Source organism: Rhinopithecus bieti, unplaced genomic scaffold, assembly GCF_001698545.2.
Source record: "Rhinopithecus bieti isolate Rb0 unplaced genomic scaffold, ASM169854v2 scaffold_35903, whole genome shotgun sequence".
Lineage (NCBI taxonomy): Eukaryota > Metazoa > Chordata > Mammalia > Primates > Cercopithecidae > Rhinopithecus > Rhinopithecus bieti.
Genome location: NW_016815549.1, coordinates 1,624,636 through 1,643,638, shown reverse-complemented (window position 1 = coordinate 1,643,638; position 19,003 = coordinate 1,624,636). Strand labels below are relative to the sequence as shown.

Below are 19,003 nucleotides of genomic sequence, written 5' to 3'. Positions count from 1 at the left end.
GTCTTGAATTTATAAGTGAGTTCAGGAGAACTAACAACTTTTTATTATTGAGTGTTTCACTCCAGAAAATGTATTACTCTCTTAGTATAATATCAAGAACTTTATTTCATGTCATTAAAATGTTTAATGTTTACCGTAGAAGTCCTGCACAACTCTAGGTTAATTTCTAGGGCCTGCATTTTTTTTTATACTGTTGTAAATAAATACAGCTACCTTAGTTTATTTTGGCTAAGTTTTTGTATGGTTTACTATTTCTCCTCTCTATACTTTAAAATTTTAAAATCTTTTATAAATATGATGAAATTAATTTTAAATATCATGTGTTAATCCTTGCATTTTAATTAAATAACTTAGTCAATATAAATTCATGTATTATATACATAAATATATTATACATATGCATATTATATATTTTTAAACACATATATATCTTCCATTTCCTTGTGTGTTTTTTATTTGCTCTACGTGTTATATTTTCTTTTCCTCTTTTTTTTCTATGAGAAAATGCAAAGACTTTAGCATACTCTAGATCTATTTAAACTTTTCTTGACTTACATGCCATTTTTATTATGTTTCTTTTTCCATACTTTCATCAAGGTCTAATCTACTGCTAAACCTATCTATGTAATCATTCAGTTACATAATTTTTAGATAGTTCCTCTTCAAATATGCAAACCTAAATCCCTTGAAAAAATTTGTTCCACTTTTATCTCCATGAACAGCCTGAGTGCTTGTTTTATTCCGGTATCCAATATCTAGAGTTAATTTGGATCTGTTTCTGTCTGTTAATTCTGCTGATTCTGATTTGTGTGAACTTAACTCTTTACATTTATTGTGATTTTAAGTTATTTACCAACCAATTTTATTTGAAAAAGTATCTTTAGATAAAGTTTGTGACTGAGTGTGGTATTATCTTCTTCAGAGAGGATTAGTTTCCTGCTTCCAGTTACCTATAGGCAGTTGTACTACAAGATCAAGGTTTGAGAATTCTCTATCTGCCTGGGTGATCCCCAGAGTAATATTTACATCCTCCTTCCTGAATTTAGCCTCTGAGGTGTTTGCCCAAAACCAGAGTGTGTTCTTCTATATTCCTTACTAACTTGTTGGGCATTTCATGCCATTAAGAGGATATTTTCCGGACCAGGTGTGGTAGCTAAAGCCTGTAATCCCAGCACTTTGGGAGGCTGAGGCAGGCGGATCACCTGAGGTCGGGAGTTTGAGATCAGCCTGACCAACATGGAGAAACCCCAACTCTACTAAAAATACAAAATTAGCTGGGCGTGGTGGCGCATGCCTGTAATTCCAGCTACTCAGGAGGCTAGGGCAGGAAAATCGCATGAACCCAGGAGGCAGAGGTTGTGGTGAGACAAGATCGCCATTGTACTCCAACCTGGGCAACAAGAGTGAAACTCCATCTCAAAAAAAAAAAAAAAAAAAAAAAAAAAAAGGATATTTTCTTTTCCAATGTTGCGTGTCTAGCGTTTTGTATTTTTCTTATGATGAATAGTTAGTCTGAATTACCTAAATCACCTGACATACTAGAAGCACCTTTTAAATTTACATTGTATAATGGTATGAATGTTAAGTTTTAAATAATAATGGTATTTTGCTTCGGTAAAAAGTTATTATACACTGAGTGTTAATTTATGTATATCAACTATTTGCCAGAATATTGCATATAATGACGCCAGTAATTTAAACATATCATTAAAATTTGAGATACTGATTTAGAATGGTCAAAAGAAAGCATTTTAAATATCATTTTAAGAGGTATATGAGAAAAACTTTTGAAGTCTGTTTTCTAAGTATTTGATTTCATATAACTTCCATTAGTATAGTATGAACTTGTTGGGAACAGGAGCTGTGCTCATTTATCTCTGTAACTCTAATGCCTGGTGCAATACCTTGTCTAGAATACTCCCTCAATAAATATTTGTCCAATATCAAATTCTTAGTTTAGCTTAAATTTGATTGATAAATATGGATGAAAATGTAGCTATCTCTCTTTTATATGTGCATGCACATACACATATATGTGTGTGTATACATGTATGTGTGTGTATACATGTATATGTATGTCATTATATATACTTTTGAAATTATTATTGTGTTATGATGGTAATGAGTGGCTGGTCAACAATAGAAGACATTGTTTCCATTAAATCGAGTCATATTCCTTTCCAATCAACACATCATTTGGTTTCGGCATTTAAATAACATTAAGACTGTTGGTCAAATGACATGTTGATTACATCTAAAACTCTGGTTTTCCTGAAATAATCTTTAATTTACTCTGATTTGGATGCCATTTAAAATAACTTACAAAAGACTCAGCACAGACTGAATAAATTAAAGATATTTTTATAATGTGGCTTTTGCCATTTTATGACATTTTAAGGTTTAAATTTTGCTCTGAATAATATTTGCAGAGGCAAGTAGATCTCTGAAATTTAAATATCATATTAAAATATTACTTCACTGTATTTTATGGTGTATTAGGGAATATATTTCATTTCTGTCAACTTTTTTATAAAAATAAATTTTAAACTCTACTTTGTGTCCTTGTTATTCCTGTGTGTCTGAAGTCATGTCAGAAAGTCACTGTGCTAAGAAATTCACATCTATAGAATGTGACATTGAAGAGTCAAGCACTACATATTGTGGTTGGGTAGAATGTTATTTAAAAACTTGGTCATGAGGGAAATTAGTGAGAAATGGTATATGAGGAAAAAGTCATGGTCCTTACTAGAGACAGTAAGATCAATCACATGGGTTCAGACCAAACTCAGAGACTAAAATTCAGAATTAGTGAGAATTAGGATAGATGAAGTGTTGGAAATTGTGGAAGTTGTTGAATATCAGGGATCAGGATTTACTTTTCTGTAAAGGGCCTGAGAGTAAATATTTTAGGTTTTGCATGCTACATAATCTCTGTCACAGCTACTCAACTCTGCCATCGTAGGGTCAAAGCAGACACAGACAATTCAGAAATGAATGGGTGTATTTGTGTTCCAAAAAAACTATTTACAAAAGCAAGCTGGATTCAGGCTGTGAGCCAGTCATTCTCCAGCCCCTGCTCTAGAGGCTCCAAAACCCCCAAGGTCCAACTGGTTCATCAAAGAGCTCAGTCCACTTCCAATGTCAGAAGAGAGAAAATTGAAAAGCCTCATTTTTCCTGTGGCATTTTTGCTCTATTTGCTGCTGCATCCTGGTCCTCCACAGTCCAGCGCAGGTTACCTCGAGGATGCTGAGGCTCTCTCCCTCACTTGGAGCCTGACACAGACTCCAGTAGTGCCCCACTTTGGGACTGCCAGGTTAGAGCTCTATTATTTCACAATCTCATGCTGATTCATGGTTCCTCAAAGCACAACACCACACAAGGTGCTACAGCTGAGGAAATGGGAGATGAGTTTCAAATCTATCTTCCCAATCGATCAAAATAAGGGGTTTATATAGTGGGGCAGGAATGTGGCTAAAGTGCAGGTAAACAAGAATTAGGGAGGGGTAGGTAAGAGGAGTTGGTCAATAGGTAGCAGGTGGTTGGTAAGGCAATGAGGATGAAAAACGGATCTGGTGTCTCCTTGTCCAGATGCAAAAATCTAGTAAGTTTCAATTCCTTAATACTACTTGGGAGTCCTGATAGTCGATTTCCTGAGAAAGGAATGCAGGAAATTATCATCTCTATTGCTATCATCTTTATCTATCATCTATCTATCTATCTATCTATCTATTTATCTATCTATCCATCCATTCGGATAAGACAAATATGTTTCTCAAGCTTTAAGACTGAGTGGTTCACAATGAGATACCGTCTCATATCAGTCAGAATGGCTATTTAATAATAAATAATAATTACATATAATATAATAAAATATATTGCTCTAATATTATATATTAATATACTGTTTTAAATTAATAATTTTAAAATATAAAATGACTTTTAATAATGATAAAAAATAACAGATGCTGGTGAGGCTGTGGAGGAAAGGGAATACTTATACACTGTTGGTGGGAGTATAAATTAGCTCAACCATCGTGGAAAGCATTATTGTGGTTTTTTCAAAGAGCTAAAAGCAGAACTACCATTCAACTCAGCAATACCATTACTGGATATATACCCAAAGGAATATAAATCATTCTACCATATAGACACATGCACATTAATGTTCATTATAGCACTATTCACAATGACAAAGACATGGAATCAACCTAAAGGCCCATCAATGACAGATGGGATTTTTAAAATGTGGTACATATGCACCATGGAATACTATGCAGCCATAAAAGAGAATGAGATCTTTGCAGGAACATGGATGAAGATGGTGACTATTATCCTCAGCAAACTAATGCAGGAATAGAAAATCAAATACCTCATGTTGTCACTTATAAGTGGGAGCTAAACGATTAGAACTTATGAACACAAAGAAGAAACAACAGATACTGGAATCTACTTGAAGATGAAGGGTGGGAAGAGGGAGAGGAGCAGAAAAGATAACTCTTAGGCACCGGGCTTGATTCCTAGATGATGAAATAATCTGTACAACAAGCCCATGTGACATGAGTTTACCTAGGTAACAAACTTTCACATGTAACTTTGAACTTAAAACAAAAGTTTAAAAAAATATAAAAAAATTAAGACTAGGAGGTTCAATTTCTATGTTTATTGAACTGTAAATATGAATTATATGGAACAATTTGGCTAGTTTCACTTTCTCACATGAGGATCCTAGCTTTTTAAATTAAATCAAACGGATTCATTTGTCAAAATACCAGAGCAAACAACTTTCGTGGCTTCCTTGGCCTTAAAAGTCTTCCTTAGGGATATTGGGTCCTCTTCTATTTACATTTGCCTAGATCAACTCTTTTTAAAGTGAAGATCTCTCCAAGATGACTTCTCTCTTTTCCTGTAGAATGAACTTGCAATTTGTCTTCATAAAAATAAAATTTAGCCTTGTTCAAAAGAAACTCTTATTCAGGTGTGAGCTCATTTTCCTGGGAGGCAAGAAGTCCTTTCTGGAAGGGCTAGACATTCTAAATAGAATAGAAGCTCAAGTTTTTAAAATGCAAATTAAACCAACGCTTTGTATATTGATTCTTTTTAACTTGCCAGTGCCCTACTTATCTTTACTCTGGCATCACCTCACACCTGCTGGCTTCTCACACAACTTGCACAATTCACCAATCAAAACCTGCCAGCTTCAGTTAACCCCAGTGAGCTGCGCCCATGGTCAAAACATATGTACCTGCAAGTAGAGAAACTCCAGAATCACTACATAAGAGGGGTTGATAGGCATCCTTGTCATCACCTCTCCCTGCAAGTTGTGGGTGGCAGCAAATTATGCAGTGGTGAGTAACTGGTGTTACGGCTTAATTTGTAGTCTATAGTGATGCATTTCAGGATGATGGCATAGTAAGATTGATTATAGCTTGAAATCAAATACTGATTGGTAACACTTCATACTTTACTCCCACAAAAAAAAAATCTTACAACATCATTAGTATCATTCTACATTTTTTGCATTTTATAAAGTGTAAATTGCACAGAGATTTTTGTTTATAAGTGAAACGAACTCACAAACAAGTAACTTAGGCAAAAATAGTCGGGCGAGAAGGTGATTACTAACACATATACTGAACCTCAAAGGTTGAAGAGAAAGTTGTGTTGGAGTTCTTCTTCTAAGTAATTGAAATCAGGGACTAAAAACTCTTGAGAATTTCTATATCTCATCTCTTCTCTATTAATGCCAGTTTTATTCTCTTTTAAAAGTGTAAGACTTTCTTCATTTGCTTAAGGAAACATGACCACAGGAAGCTTTGGTACTTACATCTATACATCTTTGCCACCAGAAAGGGAAAGACACTCTTCCCTCCTGACTCTAGTCAGAACACTCCCGGGTGGGTATTCAGATAGGCTCCTACTGGTTTCATGATCATCTCTGGACAAATCTCCATGACCAGAGGATATAGGGTAGCATAAATGATAGGCTTCACTTCAGTTGTGTGCTCACCCCATCATTAGTGTGGTGCAATCTAATAGAAAATGTCCGGATGTCCCAGGACCACATATTAGCTTGTATTTGGAAGAGAAGACCTCCCTCAAAAGAAGGGAGCAAATGAAATCGACAGATATTTCCTACACGTGGAATCAAAGATAAAGTTTTATGAAAGAACATTTTATTGAATGATAAATTAATAACATACAATTCCAAGTAAAGGACAAATCAATGAATCTGGGAATTCTAAAGATTAAGTGAGCATAGTCTCCCTATCTGCAGAGACAGGACTAGAGATTCTCTGTTGTTTGTGACTCCACATATATATGAAATCAAATCTGCAGCCAAGAGTGGTGGCACGTGACTGTAATCTCAGTGCTTTGGGAGGGTGAGGTGGGATCACTGAAGCTAAGAGTTAAAACCACCCGGGCAACATACTAAGATTCCAACTCTACAAAAAAAAAAAAAAAAAAAAAAAAAAAAAAAAAAAAAAACCGCGGAGATGGTGGCCCGCACCTGAAGGTCCCATTCTGCCTTGGAGGCCTAAGGTGCGGAGGATCATAGAGCCAGGGAGTTTGAACTGCCCCCAGTGAGACTACCGCATTACTGCCACTCCAGCCTTTTTTGGGGGCGGCGCGGACACAGAAAGACCTCAAAAAAAAAAAAAAAAAAAAAAGAAAAAAAAAAAAAAAAGAAAGCAAGTAAATGCGTTAAAAAATATATATTTACAGGGTAAATTTTTATGTATTTTATTTTATTTTATTATTTTTAGATGGAGTCTTACTCTGTCACCCAGGCTGGGGTACAGTGGCACGATCTCAGCTCACTGCAACCCCCACCTCCCAGGTTCAAGTGATTCTCCTGCCTCAGCCTCCCAAGTGGCTGGGACTACAGTTGCATGCCACCATGCCCGGTTAATTTTCATATTTTTAGTAGAGACGGGGTTTCACTATGTTGGCCAGACTGGTCTCAAACTCTTCACCTCAAATGATCTGCCTGCCTTGGCCTCCCAAAGTGTGTGATTACAGGTGTGAGCCATCACGCCTGGCCAATTTTTATGTATTTTATATATTGCTGTGAAACTGAAATAAACTTTAATTCTATATGTTTTATTTTAAAGTTATGAAGTGTCTTAATTTTAGGAATGATCTTGCTTCAGCTCTTTTGATAAGAGCTTTGATAACAGATAGTATACATGAAAGTTGTATGAGTGTTAGCCAAAGTTGTTTTTCATATTCAGGAAGGTGTTTTCTTTTATTTATTTATTCTAAAATCATTGGGAATTTGCCCTAATTTTTCCTACAATTGGTTCTGAAATGTAACGGTTATCATCACAGCAGTCAAATTAAGAGACCGTGTAAAGAAAAGTTGTATTTTAATGTGACAAGTAAAAGTCCCAGTCCATAGAAGAGTTCAACAGGTAAGAACAGGACAGGCAGGAAGATGTATGCAAGAGCCACATCGATGCACAGGTAGAGAAAAAGAAGACAACTAACAGACAAATTATAGAACCATTTGGAGCTGTCATAGCCTGGGAGCAAACTCGGAAAACTTCAAAGGGGAAGCGAATCTTCAGTAGAATTTAGGATGCAATATTTAACAGAAGACATGGGGCTAGACGCTGGGGAGAGACGACAGGACAACACAGATCCACTTTACTGAAGCACATTTCTCAGCACCTCCAAAGAGATGCTCAATATTCCCATGTTGTACTAATTATCATACATAATCTGCCGGGCGCAGTGGCTCAAGCCTGTAATCCCAGCACTTTGGGAGGCCAAGACGGGCAGATCACGAGGTCAGGAGATCGAGATCATCCTGGGTAACACAGTGAAACCTCGTCTCGACTGAAAAATACAAAACACTAGCCGGGCGAGGTGGCGGGCGCCTGTAGTCCCAGCTACTCAGGAGGCTGAGGCAGGAGAATAGCGTGAACCCGGAAGGCGGAGCTTGCAGTGAGCTGAGATCCGGCCACTGCACTCCAGCCTGGGCGACAGAGCGAGACTCCGTCTCAAAAAAAAAAAAAAAAAACATAATCTAACTATGCAACCAATGGATAATCACTAAAGGATTGAGAGAATGCACTTCTTGTCGGGGCCAATAGTGTTCTCATAGTGCTGGGAGAGAGAAAGAGAGAGCAACAGGGTGCTTATTAGTTTACATAAATTATAAAATCAATAATTGTACATTCAAAATATTTATGTTGTTCCAGTGTTATACTCATCACTTAGAAGGAAGGGTAAAAAGAATGAAATTTATTTATTCAATAAAGATTCGCTGAACTCTTGATATGTACAAAATACTATGTTAAAGGGTTTAAAAGGGAAGAAAGGCGAATTAGATATAACTTACACTTTCAAGAAGCAAAATAGTTTTTGGGGGAAAATAAGACAATCAAGGCAAAAGTTTTATAACGTGATCTACATAGCTGTCCAAAGAAAGCTCTAACGGATCACATAGGAGGGAAGGTTTGAGGAAATCTCATAAGGAGATTACTTTGGTTTGAAATTTGAAAACTCATTAAAGGAAGAGTACAAAAAAGACTTTGATACAAGAGAATATGGTTTATAAAATGCCATGTAGCCTAGGATGTCTGGAGTTAGTGATTGTATAAGGAGAAGGTGAGGTGAGATGGAAAGATTGGTGGAGGCCAGACCACAGAGGCCTTTACATGCCAGGCTAAAGACTGAATGCAATTTTATAGGTAATGAAGAATCATAGAACATTTTTGAGCAAGAGAGTGGCATAATCAAAATTGTGTTTTAAGAGAATTTTCATGGTGCAAAGTTATAGACTTGATCAGAAAATGGAAGATTCATGGTTAGGGAAATTAGCCAGTAGGCTATGACACTGTCACTGAAATAATGAAGCGAACACAATGGTAAGAGCAGACATGGAAAAGAGGAAATGGAGAAAAGAGAAATGACCTGTTGTTCCTCCAATTCACTCCTACAATTGGAAGTACAAGATGAGAATATATCAAATCAAATAAAATGATTTATAGCCACGTGCTAGATTGTTCAGTCAAAATAAGTTCTACTGGTATTCAGCTAGATGCCTTTGAGAGCTAGAGTAGCAAGGACAAAATTCAGAATGTGAGATATGAATTCATTCCAGGAGAATAGAACAGCACGTGAGGAGGCACAGGAACTGAACAAAGATGGTGCAAGTGCAGCTCAAACAAGCTCATCAGAGGAGAGGACACATCTCTGCAGAGGGGGACACAAGACAAGTGTCTAGTGGGGCAGGACTTACCCAGAGGGGTGTTGTATGATGGAAGAGCCTGGAGGCCGTAGCAGACTTTTGTAGGAAACCAGGCATTAATTGATGCTAATGGAAATATGGAAGAGAAAAATACGAAAGGGCAAAAGTTCATTGGAAATTCAAAAGAATTTGGAGACTAAATATAAGGGACACAGGCATGCATAAATCTAGGATGATGACTAGATTGTTAGATTGAGTGGTCTGGATCATCTTATACTTTAATTAGCTACTCCTTGTTACTTTCCAGGAAGATAGTAGAGAACCAGTTGCAGTGTGACACTGAAAAAAAAAGGAATAGCCAATTCATATGTATGTATTTCTCAACCCTTTCAGACATAAACTAGTGTATTAATACAGCACAATAGGGTAAATGTTTTAAAAGGGAATTGAGGGCTGCTATACAGAACTCGGTAGGAAAAACATCACATTTTATAGTACATGAACATGAAGAAAATCAAGTTTTGGAGAAATACATTAAATTTAAAACTTCCAAATACTATTCGATTTTTAAATGAGAAACTTGAGCTTACTTTTACAGAGAATGGCTATGTACATTTTCTCAGCAGAATTTTTACTTTTGATCTCTTTAAATCCCCGATAGTAACCATTGAAGAGAAATTTTGCACAAGCAGGTGACAAAAGTCTGATACCGTTGCTTTGCAATCATTAAAAATATAACAACCCTTGAAATTACATGTGAAGAATTCAACAGCTCTGCCTTCATTGACAAAAGCAACGTTTAAATTTCTTATGATAAACTTAGATGTTTCTAAATCAAATTAAATATTTTTATCACATGTTGCAAAAGAGAAATGATGCTTTATTTGCAGAATGTATATTCATTTTTAGAGCTATTGCTATGTAGGTAGCATGGAAACCATATTCAAGACATATCAGTACCCATGGACAGAATTTACAGAGAGAAGAGAAATAGCAATCATTTCCCTCAGTTGTGTCCATAAGGAGAACTGCTGGATCTCTCCACTCTCCAAGCACCTTTAACACACCACACCTGGGGGTGTGCCCAGTGCTCCTTGGGCAGTAACATATGCCACAGCTGGCTGTCCAGTGGGTTTCCAGGTAGTGGGGCTCCTTCTTGGCTATATTTAGTACACTGGGGTGGAGCAGCAAATTCTGAAGTCATTCCTCTTTTCTCCTGGTTGATAGCCTTCGGAGTTTGCTGTCACACACTGTTCCACCTTGAACCTGGATTATTGCAACCAGGAGCAATCTGCATTGAGACTTGGCACAGACCCTGTTAAGGCCCTGAGGGGATCAATATCTTGTGGGAAAGCTGAAACCCATTCACAACACACTAGTATCACAATGCACAACACAACATTTTATAGGTAATTAAAAAACATAAAATTTTTTTTTTTTTTTTTTTTTTTTTTTTTTTTTTGAGACGGAGTCTCGCTCTGTCACCCAGGCTGGAGTGCAGTGGCCAGATCTCAGCTCACTGCAAGCTCTGCCTCCCGGGTTCACGCCATTCTCCTGCCTCAGCCTCCCGAGTAGCTGGGACTACAGGCGCCGCCACCTCACCCGGCTAGTTTTTTTTTGTATTTTAGTAGAGACGGGGTTTCACCATGTTAGCCAGGATGGTCTCGATCTCCTGACCTTGTGATCCACCCGTCTCGGCCTCCCAAAGTGCTGGGATTACAGGCTTGAGCCACCGCGCCCGGCCATATAGAACATTTTTGAGCAAGAGAGTGGCATAATCAAAATTGTGTTTTAAGAGAATTTTCATGGTGCAAAGTTATAGACTTGATCAGAAAATGGAAGATTCCATTTAAAGTTGTAGACTTGATCAGAAAATGGAAGATTCCATTTATTTTTATAAAATAAAAACTTTTTATTTTATTCCCTGTGTCACTGCTGTAGGTTTTCTTGGGATAGCCACTGATTTCCAGGGCAGATATGTTCCTGTGGGATGAAACTCCACAGATTCATGTAAATCAGCCTCTACCATATCCTGATAAGGAATCACAGAGGACCATAGTGGACCAAAGTCATTGATAGTAAAACAAACAAACAAACATAAAATTATGTTTTAAACATCTCTTGCCTGGGCCAGGCATGGTGGCTCACACCTGTAATACCAGCACTTTGGGAGGCCAAGGCAGGCAGATCACTTGAGGTCAGGAGTTCAAGACCAGCCTGGCCAACATGGTGAAACCCCATCTCTATTAAAAATACAAAAATTAGCCTGGCATGGTGGCATGCACCCATAGTCCCAGCTACTCGGGAGGCTGAGGCAGGAGAATCACTTGAACCCGGGAGGTGGAGGTTGCAGTGAACTGAGATCGTGCCACTGCACTCCAGCCTGGGAAACAGAGTGAGACTCCATCTCAAAAAAAAAAAAAAAAAAAAAAAAAAACCCTTGCCAGAAGAATTGCTGAACTGCTGTTAGGTAAATTTGGTGTTAAATTAGAAAACAAAAAAGCCATGTCTTCTTATCAAAGGTATGTGACTTTTTTTGTTGTGGGCACAGAAAATATTTTGATTGGTTGTGGGCACAGAAAATGGGCTCTGGCTAAATTAACGAGGAAGACAGGAAAGAAGAGAGGAAAGGATATATTTGGAAAGACAATGGGGATATAAAAAGAAACAAAAGAAAAGAAAAAAGCCAGACTTCTTAAGGGGAAGTTAACAAGGACAGTTCAGAGAATCAAAAGGCCAGCCTTCATTATCATTCTCTTTTCTTCTAGCATGCATCAACACCAACAATTTTCTATCTCTGTATCACTTTCCTCAATATTCAGATTCCTGGGGAACAGGGTCCAGTTGTTCACATTTTGGTCACTATCCCATCTGGCCTAGGGCAGACTGAATATCTTCATTTACAGTCCCAGTTTGGACTGTAGAAGTGGGACAGTTTATCATGAAAATTCAAGAAACCACCACGAAAAGAAGGAATGATGGCTCCTGAACAAACACAACAACATATGTCCATTTCACTCATCTAACTCGTTCATTTTTAGATGTGGAAATAGAGTCCCTGAGTTAAAATGCTCTTATCTACAGCCATGGAATTAGTCAAAGATGAGGCTGGAACTAAAACATCACTTTCCTGTCCTTCAGAAACTTCTCATTTCAGTGCTTTTCCTGCTTCACACATCTACATATTCAGTTATGTTAAGTCTCTTCCGTTTAGAAAAATGCAATAAAATCTTACATTGTCCCCTCAAAATGTGGTGGAGTGGGCTGATAGCTGAGAAATACATAACTAATTTAAATATATTTTTATGACCTTAAAGATAAATGTCATGCAAATACCCAAAGGGCAAATAGTTGCCAGGAAACAGAAAAGCAGTTTGCATTTGGCTATGGGCACACAAAACCAATATATAGAAAAACGACTTCTTTCTTATCTGAGAAGTCTGACACTTTTAATAATAATGTCAAATGCATTTTCAGGCATATTTTTTCCATGTTATTTGCACTATGAAGTACTGTCTCGTGAAATGTCAGAGTGCTGCTTTTCAGTGGGTGCCATTTTCATTTGAATGCACTGAAACAGGATTTCCATTGAAAATGTTCAAGTTCTGTGAGGCACATTAAATTGTTTTTAATTTCACTATTGTAATGTAGAGCTGCAACTAGCATACATGAAGCAACATTCAATATAAAGTTTTACACTTGACTTCAATGTGAATTTACATGGTAAAGATGGGATGAAACATATTTTTTAGTTTTGGAATGTTCTCTACTAGCCTCTGTGCTGTAAGTGGCTTGAATGTCAACTCCTCTCATGGACTTCCTTGACTACCATTCTTTTATTATTATTATTATTATTATTATTATTTTATTATATTCTAAGTTCCGGGATACATGTGCAGAACGTGCAGTTTTGTTACATAGGTATACAAGTGCCACGGTGGTTNTTTTAGTTTTGGAATGTTCTCTACTAGCCTCTGTGCTGTAAGTGGCTTGAATGTCAACTCCTCTCATGGACTTCCTTGACTACCATTCTTTTTATTATTATTATTATTATTATTATTATTATTATTATTATTTTATTATATTCTAAGTTCCGGGATACATGTGCAGAACGTGCAGTTTTGTTACATAGGTATACAAGTGCCACGGTGGTTTGCTGCACCCATCAACCCGTCACCTACATCAGCTATTTCTCCTAATGTTATTCGTCCCCTAGCCCCTCACCCCCGAGTGCGATGTTCCCCTTCCTATGTCCATGTGTTCTCATTGTTCAACTCCCACTTACGAGTGAGAACATGCAGTGTTTGGTTTTCTGTTCTTGTGATAGTTTGCTGAGAATGTTGGTTTCCAGCTTCATCCATGTCCCTGCAAAGGACTTGAACTCATCCTTTTTTATGACTGCATAGTACTTCATGGTGCATATGTGCCACATTTTCTTTATCCAGTGTATTAACGATGGACATTTGGGTTGGTTCCAAGTCTTTGCTATTATGAATAGTGCCACAACTACCATTCTTAAGAAGTTTCTCATAGTGATTACAACTGCACCTTAACTGTTTCTTTAGTAGTCTATATCACAAGATACAATTATATATTTGTAAAGAGAGGCAGTATATGTAGCCCTTAAGATCACATAGGCTGGAGCAACCTACTAAGTTCAACAATCTCAGCCCCATTAATTATATCTGTGGTCCTTCCATACAATCATAGTTTACACCTCTGAGTCTCAGTTTTTTAACTATAAAATGTGATAGTAATGATACTAATTTCATAAGGATCTTGTGAGAATTACATGAGGTAAGATGCAAAGTATCGTTAGTGGTGCCTATTCCATAGTGAGCTTCACGGAGGTGTTTTCTCTTACTATTACTAATAATTGTCTGTATCTGTCTTCTCTTCACCTATATTAGCCTGTGAATTCTATGAAGGCAACAAGCATATATATTCTTTTCTCCAGTGGGTGTCTTGTGAGAAATATGCCTCTCACATAGATGGGGACCAATAAATACTTGTAGGCTGAATGGATGGACTGATGAATGGATGAGGTAGTTTTACATTTCACCAAGTGCTTTCACATATATTGTCACAATTAAGCTACTAGGCATTGTTGTCAGATAGTACCAGTACTCTTCTCATCTTACATAATAGAAAACCAAAGCTTGGAGATACTAAGTGACTTGCTTATGAGCAGAGTTCAAACATTACAAATCCTGAGCTCAAATTCATGTCTTCTGACTCCAAATTTCATTCTGTTTCGGTTCAAACTTTTCTATTTATTGATTCTATCTCTGAGTTCTGTCTACTGACTTTTTTAGAAAATAGGGAAATCATTTGCCCTGTTCACTTCATTGCATTGTTTTGAGCATCAAAAGTGAAAGGAGGTAATATATATCAAACTGTTACCCCAGTGTAAGACATTGTTATTGTGTTTAGTATTTAAGGGAATCTTTAGCTTGATTGTTTTAGGAAATGCTATACATTAGAAAAATAAAATTCAAAAGAAGAGAGACTGAAGGAAGGAGAATCTGACCTAATGAAAGATGAAGGATTTACAATAAGAATTGGCTTTGAATTCTGAAACATTTCCTAATCCTTGACAATGTGAGCAGGTCAATCTGGGCAGACCAGCTAGGGAGGAAAAAAAGGGTCCCTTTCTGATGTTTGGACAATTTGTTGAATTGTTGAGGTATGGTCAACACATATCTCTGATATTTTATCACATACCTGCAGGTTCTTTGCTATTGAAATTAAGCAGGTACAGGTTTAGTCTTATATTTCACATCTTCTTAAATAAAAACACTGAGTTTCCAGGATGATAAGATTTGTCTTAAGTTACATATGTTCTAGCTTATTTTCTACCTCACCAAAAATTGTAAATTTTCTTGAGGTACCAAGAAGGTTGAAAAAAGAAAGGCCTCCAGTACCCCACCCCCCGCAACACAAAGTAACATTGGTAGTAATGAAAAGTATAATTACTGATTAATGTAATAGTTAAACAAAATCAACAAGCACTTAATGAACATATACTATGTGAAAAACTATGCTATCTGGTTATATATGCATCACTTAATTTTATTGTTCCATTTATTTCTTCACTATATACTGATAACCTACTCTTTGCCAGGCACACTTCTAGTTACCAGAAAATATAATAATGAAAATGTACTTGACCTTAAGGAGTTTACTAGTGGATGACGCAGTAAGGACACAGAAATACTTGATATCCTATCAAACGGTGATAAATTCTATGAAGGAAAATAAAATAGTATAAAAGAATAAAGAGTAACAGAGGTCTGAGATTATGAATCTACTTGGTGCATCAAAGACAACTTCCCTGAGGAGTTAAAATTTGAGCAGAGATATGAACTAAGTGAGGGGGTAAGCCATGCAATTTTGGTGGAACAGAGTTCTTGGACAAAGGAACAGTAAGTGCAAAGCTCTGGAGGCAGTGAAAGGCTAGGCTGGAATGGCCAGACCATTGAGGTGCAAAGCGATGTGAATGACGTCCTAGAACCAGGCAGGGTGGCCAGGCAGGGCTTTAAGGAAGAGACGGAAAGTTTAGACTTTCCATTGAAATGGAAGTGAGCTCTTGGAGGGTTTGGGTAGGGGAATAACACAATTGGGTTTACTTTTCAAAGGACCTTTCTGGTTGCTGCATAGGGAATGGTTTATAGGTTGTGGGAATGGCAAGGGCAAAAGCTGGTAGAACAGTTAGAAGGCTGTTATGTTATGCCAGTCTAGGCAAGAGATGGCGGTCACTGGGTGTGGTGGGAGGTGGGGGCAAGTAGTGAGTTTGGGAAGATGTAGTTCTCTTCTGATTACTTCCATTTTCTAAGTGAAATAAGAGTTAATGTCAGGAACTGAGAATGAGGAGATTTGAGAAGTGAGAAGTTGTGAATGGGATAATGGCTGGACAGAAAAAAATTACAGAATTGTGGGGGCAACTCCAGGACCTACTTGGAGTTTGTGGTCACGAGTTGGATGTGAGACAGGATCATGCAGTTACATGTTTTCCTCCAGTAACTTTCAGTTGCTCTGGTAAGGGCAAATAAGTTGGCTCAACGAAGCTAGCATATTATCAGGTGAGTATGGCAAATTGGGAGGCAGAAACAAGCAATTACAATGCAAGGCTTTGGAACCCAAGCCCGGCAGAGGAAAATGGGAGCAAGAGGTGGTGTTGGCAGTGAAATGTGTACATTATCAGATAGGGTGGTCCCATATTGCTAAAGACTTTTTGGAGGAGCAACTAATAGAGGGAAATGGATAAATTAGTTGGAAATTGTCCATCACATGCTTGAAATGGAGACTTGGAGATACTGGAAATGGCCTGGGACATGTGATCACAAAAGTAACTTATCTTTATTAGTATAATACCATGTCTCATGTTTGCTGGGTGTTTCTCTCTTCTGTATCAACTTGATACTTCTGGTTACCAAAGTAATCACAAAATTGAGACTAGCCATGTATACTACCAACAAGGTGAGGGACTTCAGATTATTAATATTTGAAGACATACTTCTTTTTACAGTTATGATTGTGATACTGACACTGTTATGGGAGTGTGACAGTGAGATTAGAACATACAGTAGCCTCTGGGCTCAGTGAGGATGCCTATTACCTGCGCATTCACACATCTGCCTCTCTGGATGCAAGGAACCCACATAATTCCCACGCAGCCGGTAGTGTTTGTTAGTGGGTGCTTTGGTGTGGAAGGGAGCCAAGGAGTCTCCTAGGTAGAGAATCCCCTGTAGGAGCTGTCATTCCTGGTTAGTAACCAGCTTTCAGTGAGTGCCTACCTCGACCTACTTTTAGTATGGGATCCAAGATCTCATTTCTTGCAGATAGGGGTTGGTTTTCTTGCTATGGGTCAATGCGCTGGGGCAGGGCTTCTGATCCTTAGCATTCTTGACTAGCATTCCTAGAGTGACCTGGGAGACTTCCCAGAAGAGGACTAGGTGGCTAGGCTCCTCTACCTCCCTACTGCAGAAACCAGGAGTGCGTCCCCCTTTTCGGATTCTTGACGTCAAGCTCCGGCAGCCTTGGAGCCTCCCAAGGGCTGTAGAGAGCTGAGGGAGGGTGACAGGGAGGGGAAGCCATTGCAGCAACAGCTTGGAGGAGGGAGCTGGACATCGTCTCTCGCCAGAAAAACGGGGAGCAGGAGCCAGACTAGGGGAGGAAGAGGACTGGCACGCTCAGAGAATCGCTGGGTTGCTGCAAAAAGGGGCGGGGAGAAGGCGGGGGCGCTGCATGCAGCGCGCTGGCTCCAGCGGTGGCCGCGGGGAATGTGACATCAGCGGCGCCGGACGCTTGGGGCTGGAGGAGGCAGCTCGCCTCAGCTGCGCTGTGCACACCTCGCCCGGGGGAGGACGCAGACCCGGGCAGGCGGCAGGGATGTCGGCGAAGGAGAGGCCAAAGGGCAAAGTGATCAAGGACAGCGTCACCCTCCTGCCCTGCTTTTATTTCGTGGAGGTGAGTTGGCCCAGCGCCTTGGCATAATGCAGATCCTCTGGGCATCTCCTGAGCGAATTCAGGTCCTGGACAGCGTTGGAGCGCAGAGATCGTGCCAGGGCGCGCGCCGCTGTCCCCAAACGCCCGACCCTCCCCTCTTCCCCTCGATTTCACAGCAGCTCCCCGAATGTGCCTGTGAATACCTGTCAGCCCGCGGTGATTACCGTTAGAGGTGTCGCTGCTGGGTGGCCTATGGGGAAGGGATACCTGTGTGAGTGAGTGCGGTTTTAGTTCCTTGGCCCTCCTGTAGTGCCTGTGTGCACAACGTCCGCTAGTGCCCCAGAGGGGCCATGATGCCCATATTTCGGGATTTGTGTCTTCAACCTGCCGAGTACGTGTCGAGAACTCTGTGTGCACACAGCTATGCCTAGGGCATATGAGGGTTGAAGGTGTTTACATAGTACAAATATTGTTGATTGCTTTTATTACCCCTGCCCCCCCCACCCACAAATCCTTCTCCTATTATATTATTATGGTGCTCACATACGCTTCTGAAATTGGATCTGCATCTCTAAACATCAGTCATCGATGTACTGGCCTCTTTCCACAGTAAAAAAATACATCTTATATATGTGTGTATACATAACTATATATAATATTTTAAATCTATGACATCATCTGATTTTACATGATTTGTATCTGTGTATTTACTGTGCTGAGCAGTATTATAGATAAGCAATTAAATGCAGATGTATCCATCATGACCCTCTAACTTGCCAAAATGCAGTATTTGAGGGAGAAACAATTCATAGGAGTTATGAAGATTGGCAGATACAGTGGTTCTATGTACTGTGCTCCATTGCATTAGGAAGACATTTTTAAGCAAGACGTTTACTAAATTACAGATACAAAAGGGGTGTATTGCATATGTTTAGGGAAATCAGATGGTTTTAGGCATAAAACTATATTCTGTGTAGTTAGAGTCTGGGTTGCATAGAGAATTATAAGACTGTTGCTGAATCATAAATAACCTTCTCTGGCCATCTTTTCAGCCAAATATGGAGGTTTAGCCCTTGCAAGTACAAACAGTACATTCTGTATTCAATGATTGCAAGGCTTATCTATGATGAGGAATAGTCACTGCCTTGAAACTTGGGAGAAGAGACATTGTCAGTCTGTTCTTATAGGTAACAATATATTTGGAAGTTTTGTAGAGGTGTCATAAATTTTTTAAATAATTTCAGTTTTAAGAAAGATGTATGTGACTTGCATAAGTTTCAGAGAAATGATGGGTGACCCTTCATTCATGACCCATAGAAAAGAAGAAAAAAAAAAAAAAAAAAAAAAAAAAAAAAAAA

The 19,003-nt window shown here is 38.6% G+C and overlaps 1 protein-coding gene across 1 annotated transcript in view; it reads left to right on the top strand.

Moving 5' to 3' along the window:
• Window positions 1-17,292: 17,292 nt before the first annotated feature.
• Window positions 17,293-19,003, top strand: part of PLPPR4 (phospholipid phosphatase related 4) — a 48,489-nt gene continuing 46,778 nt past the window's right edge. Inside the window, exon 1 of the mRNA XM_017853408.1 lies at window positions 17,293-17,666. Within this exon, the coding sequence (XP_017708897.1) occupies window positions 17,445-17,666 (222 nt within the window). The 5' untranslated portion in view covers window positions 17,293-17,444. The remainder of the gene's footprint in view (window positions 17,667-19,003) is intronic.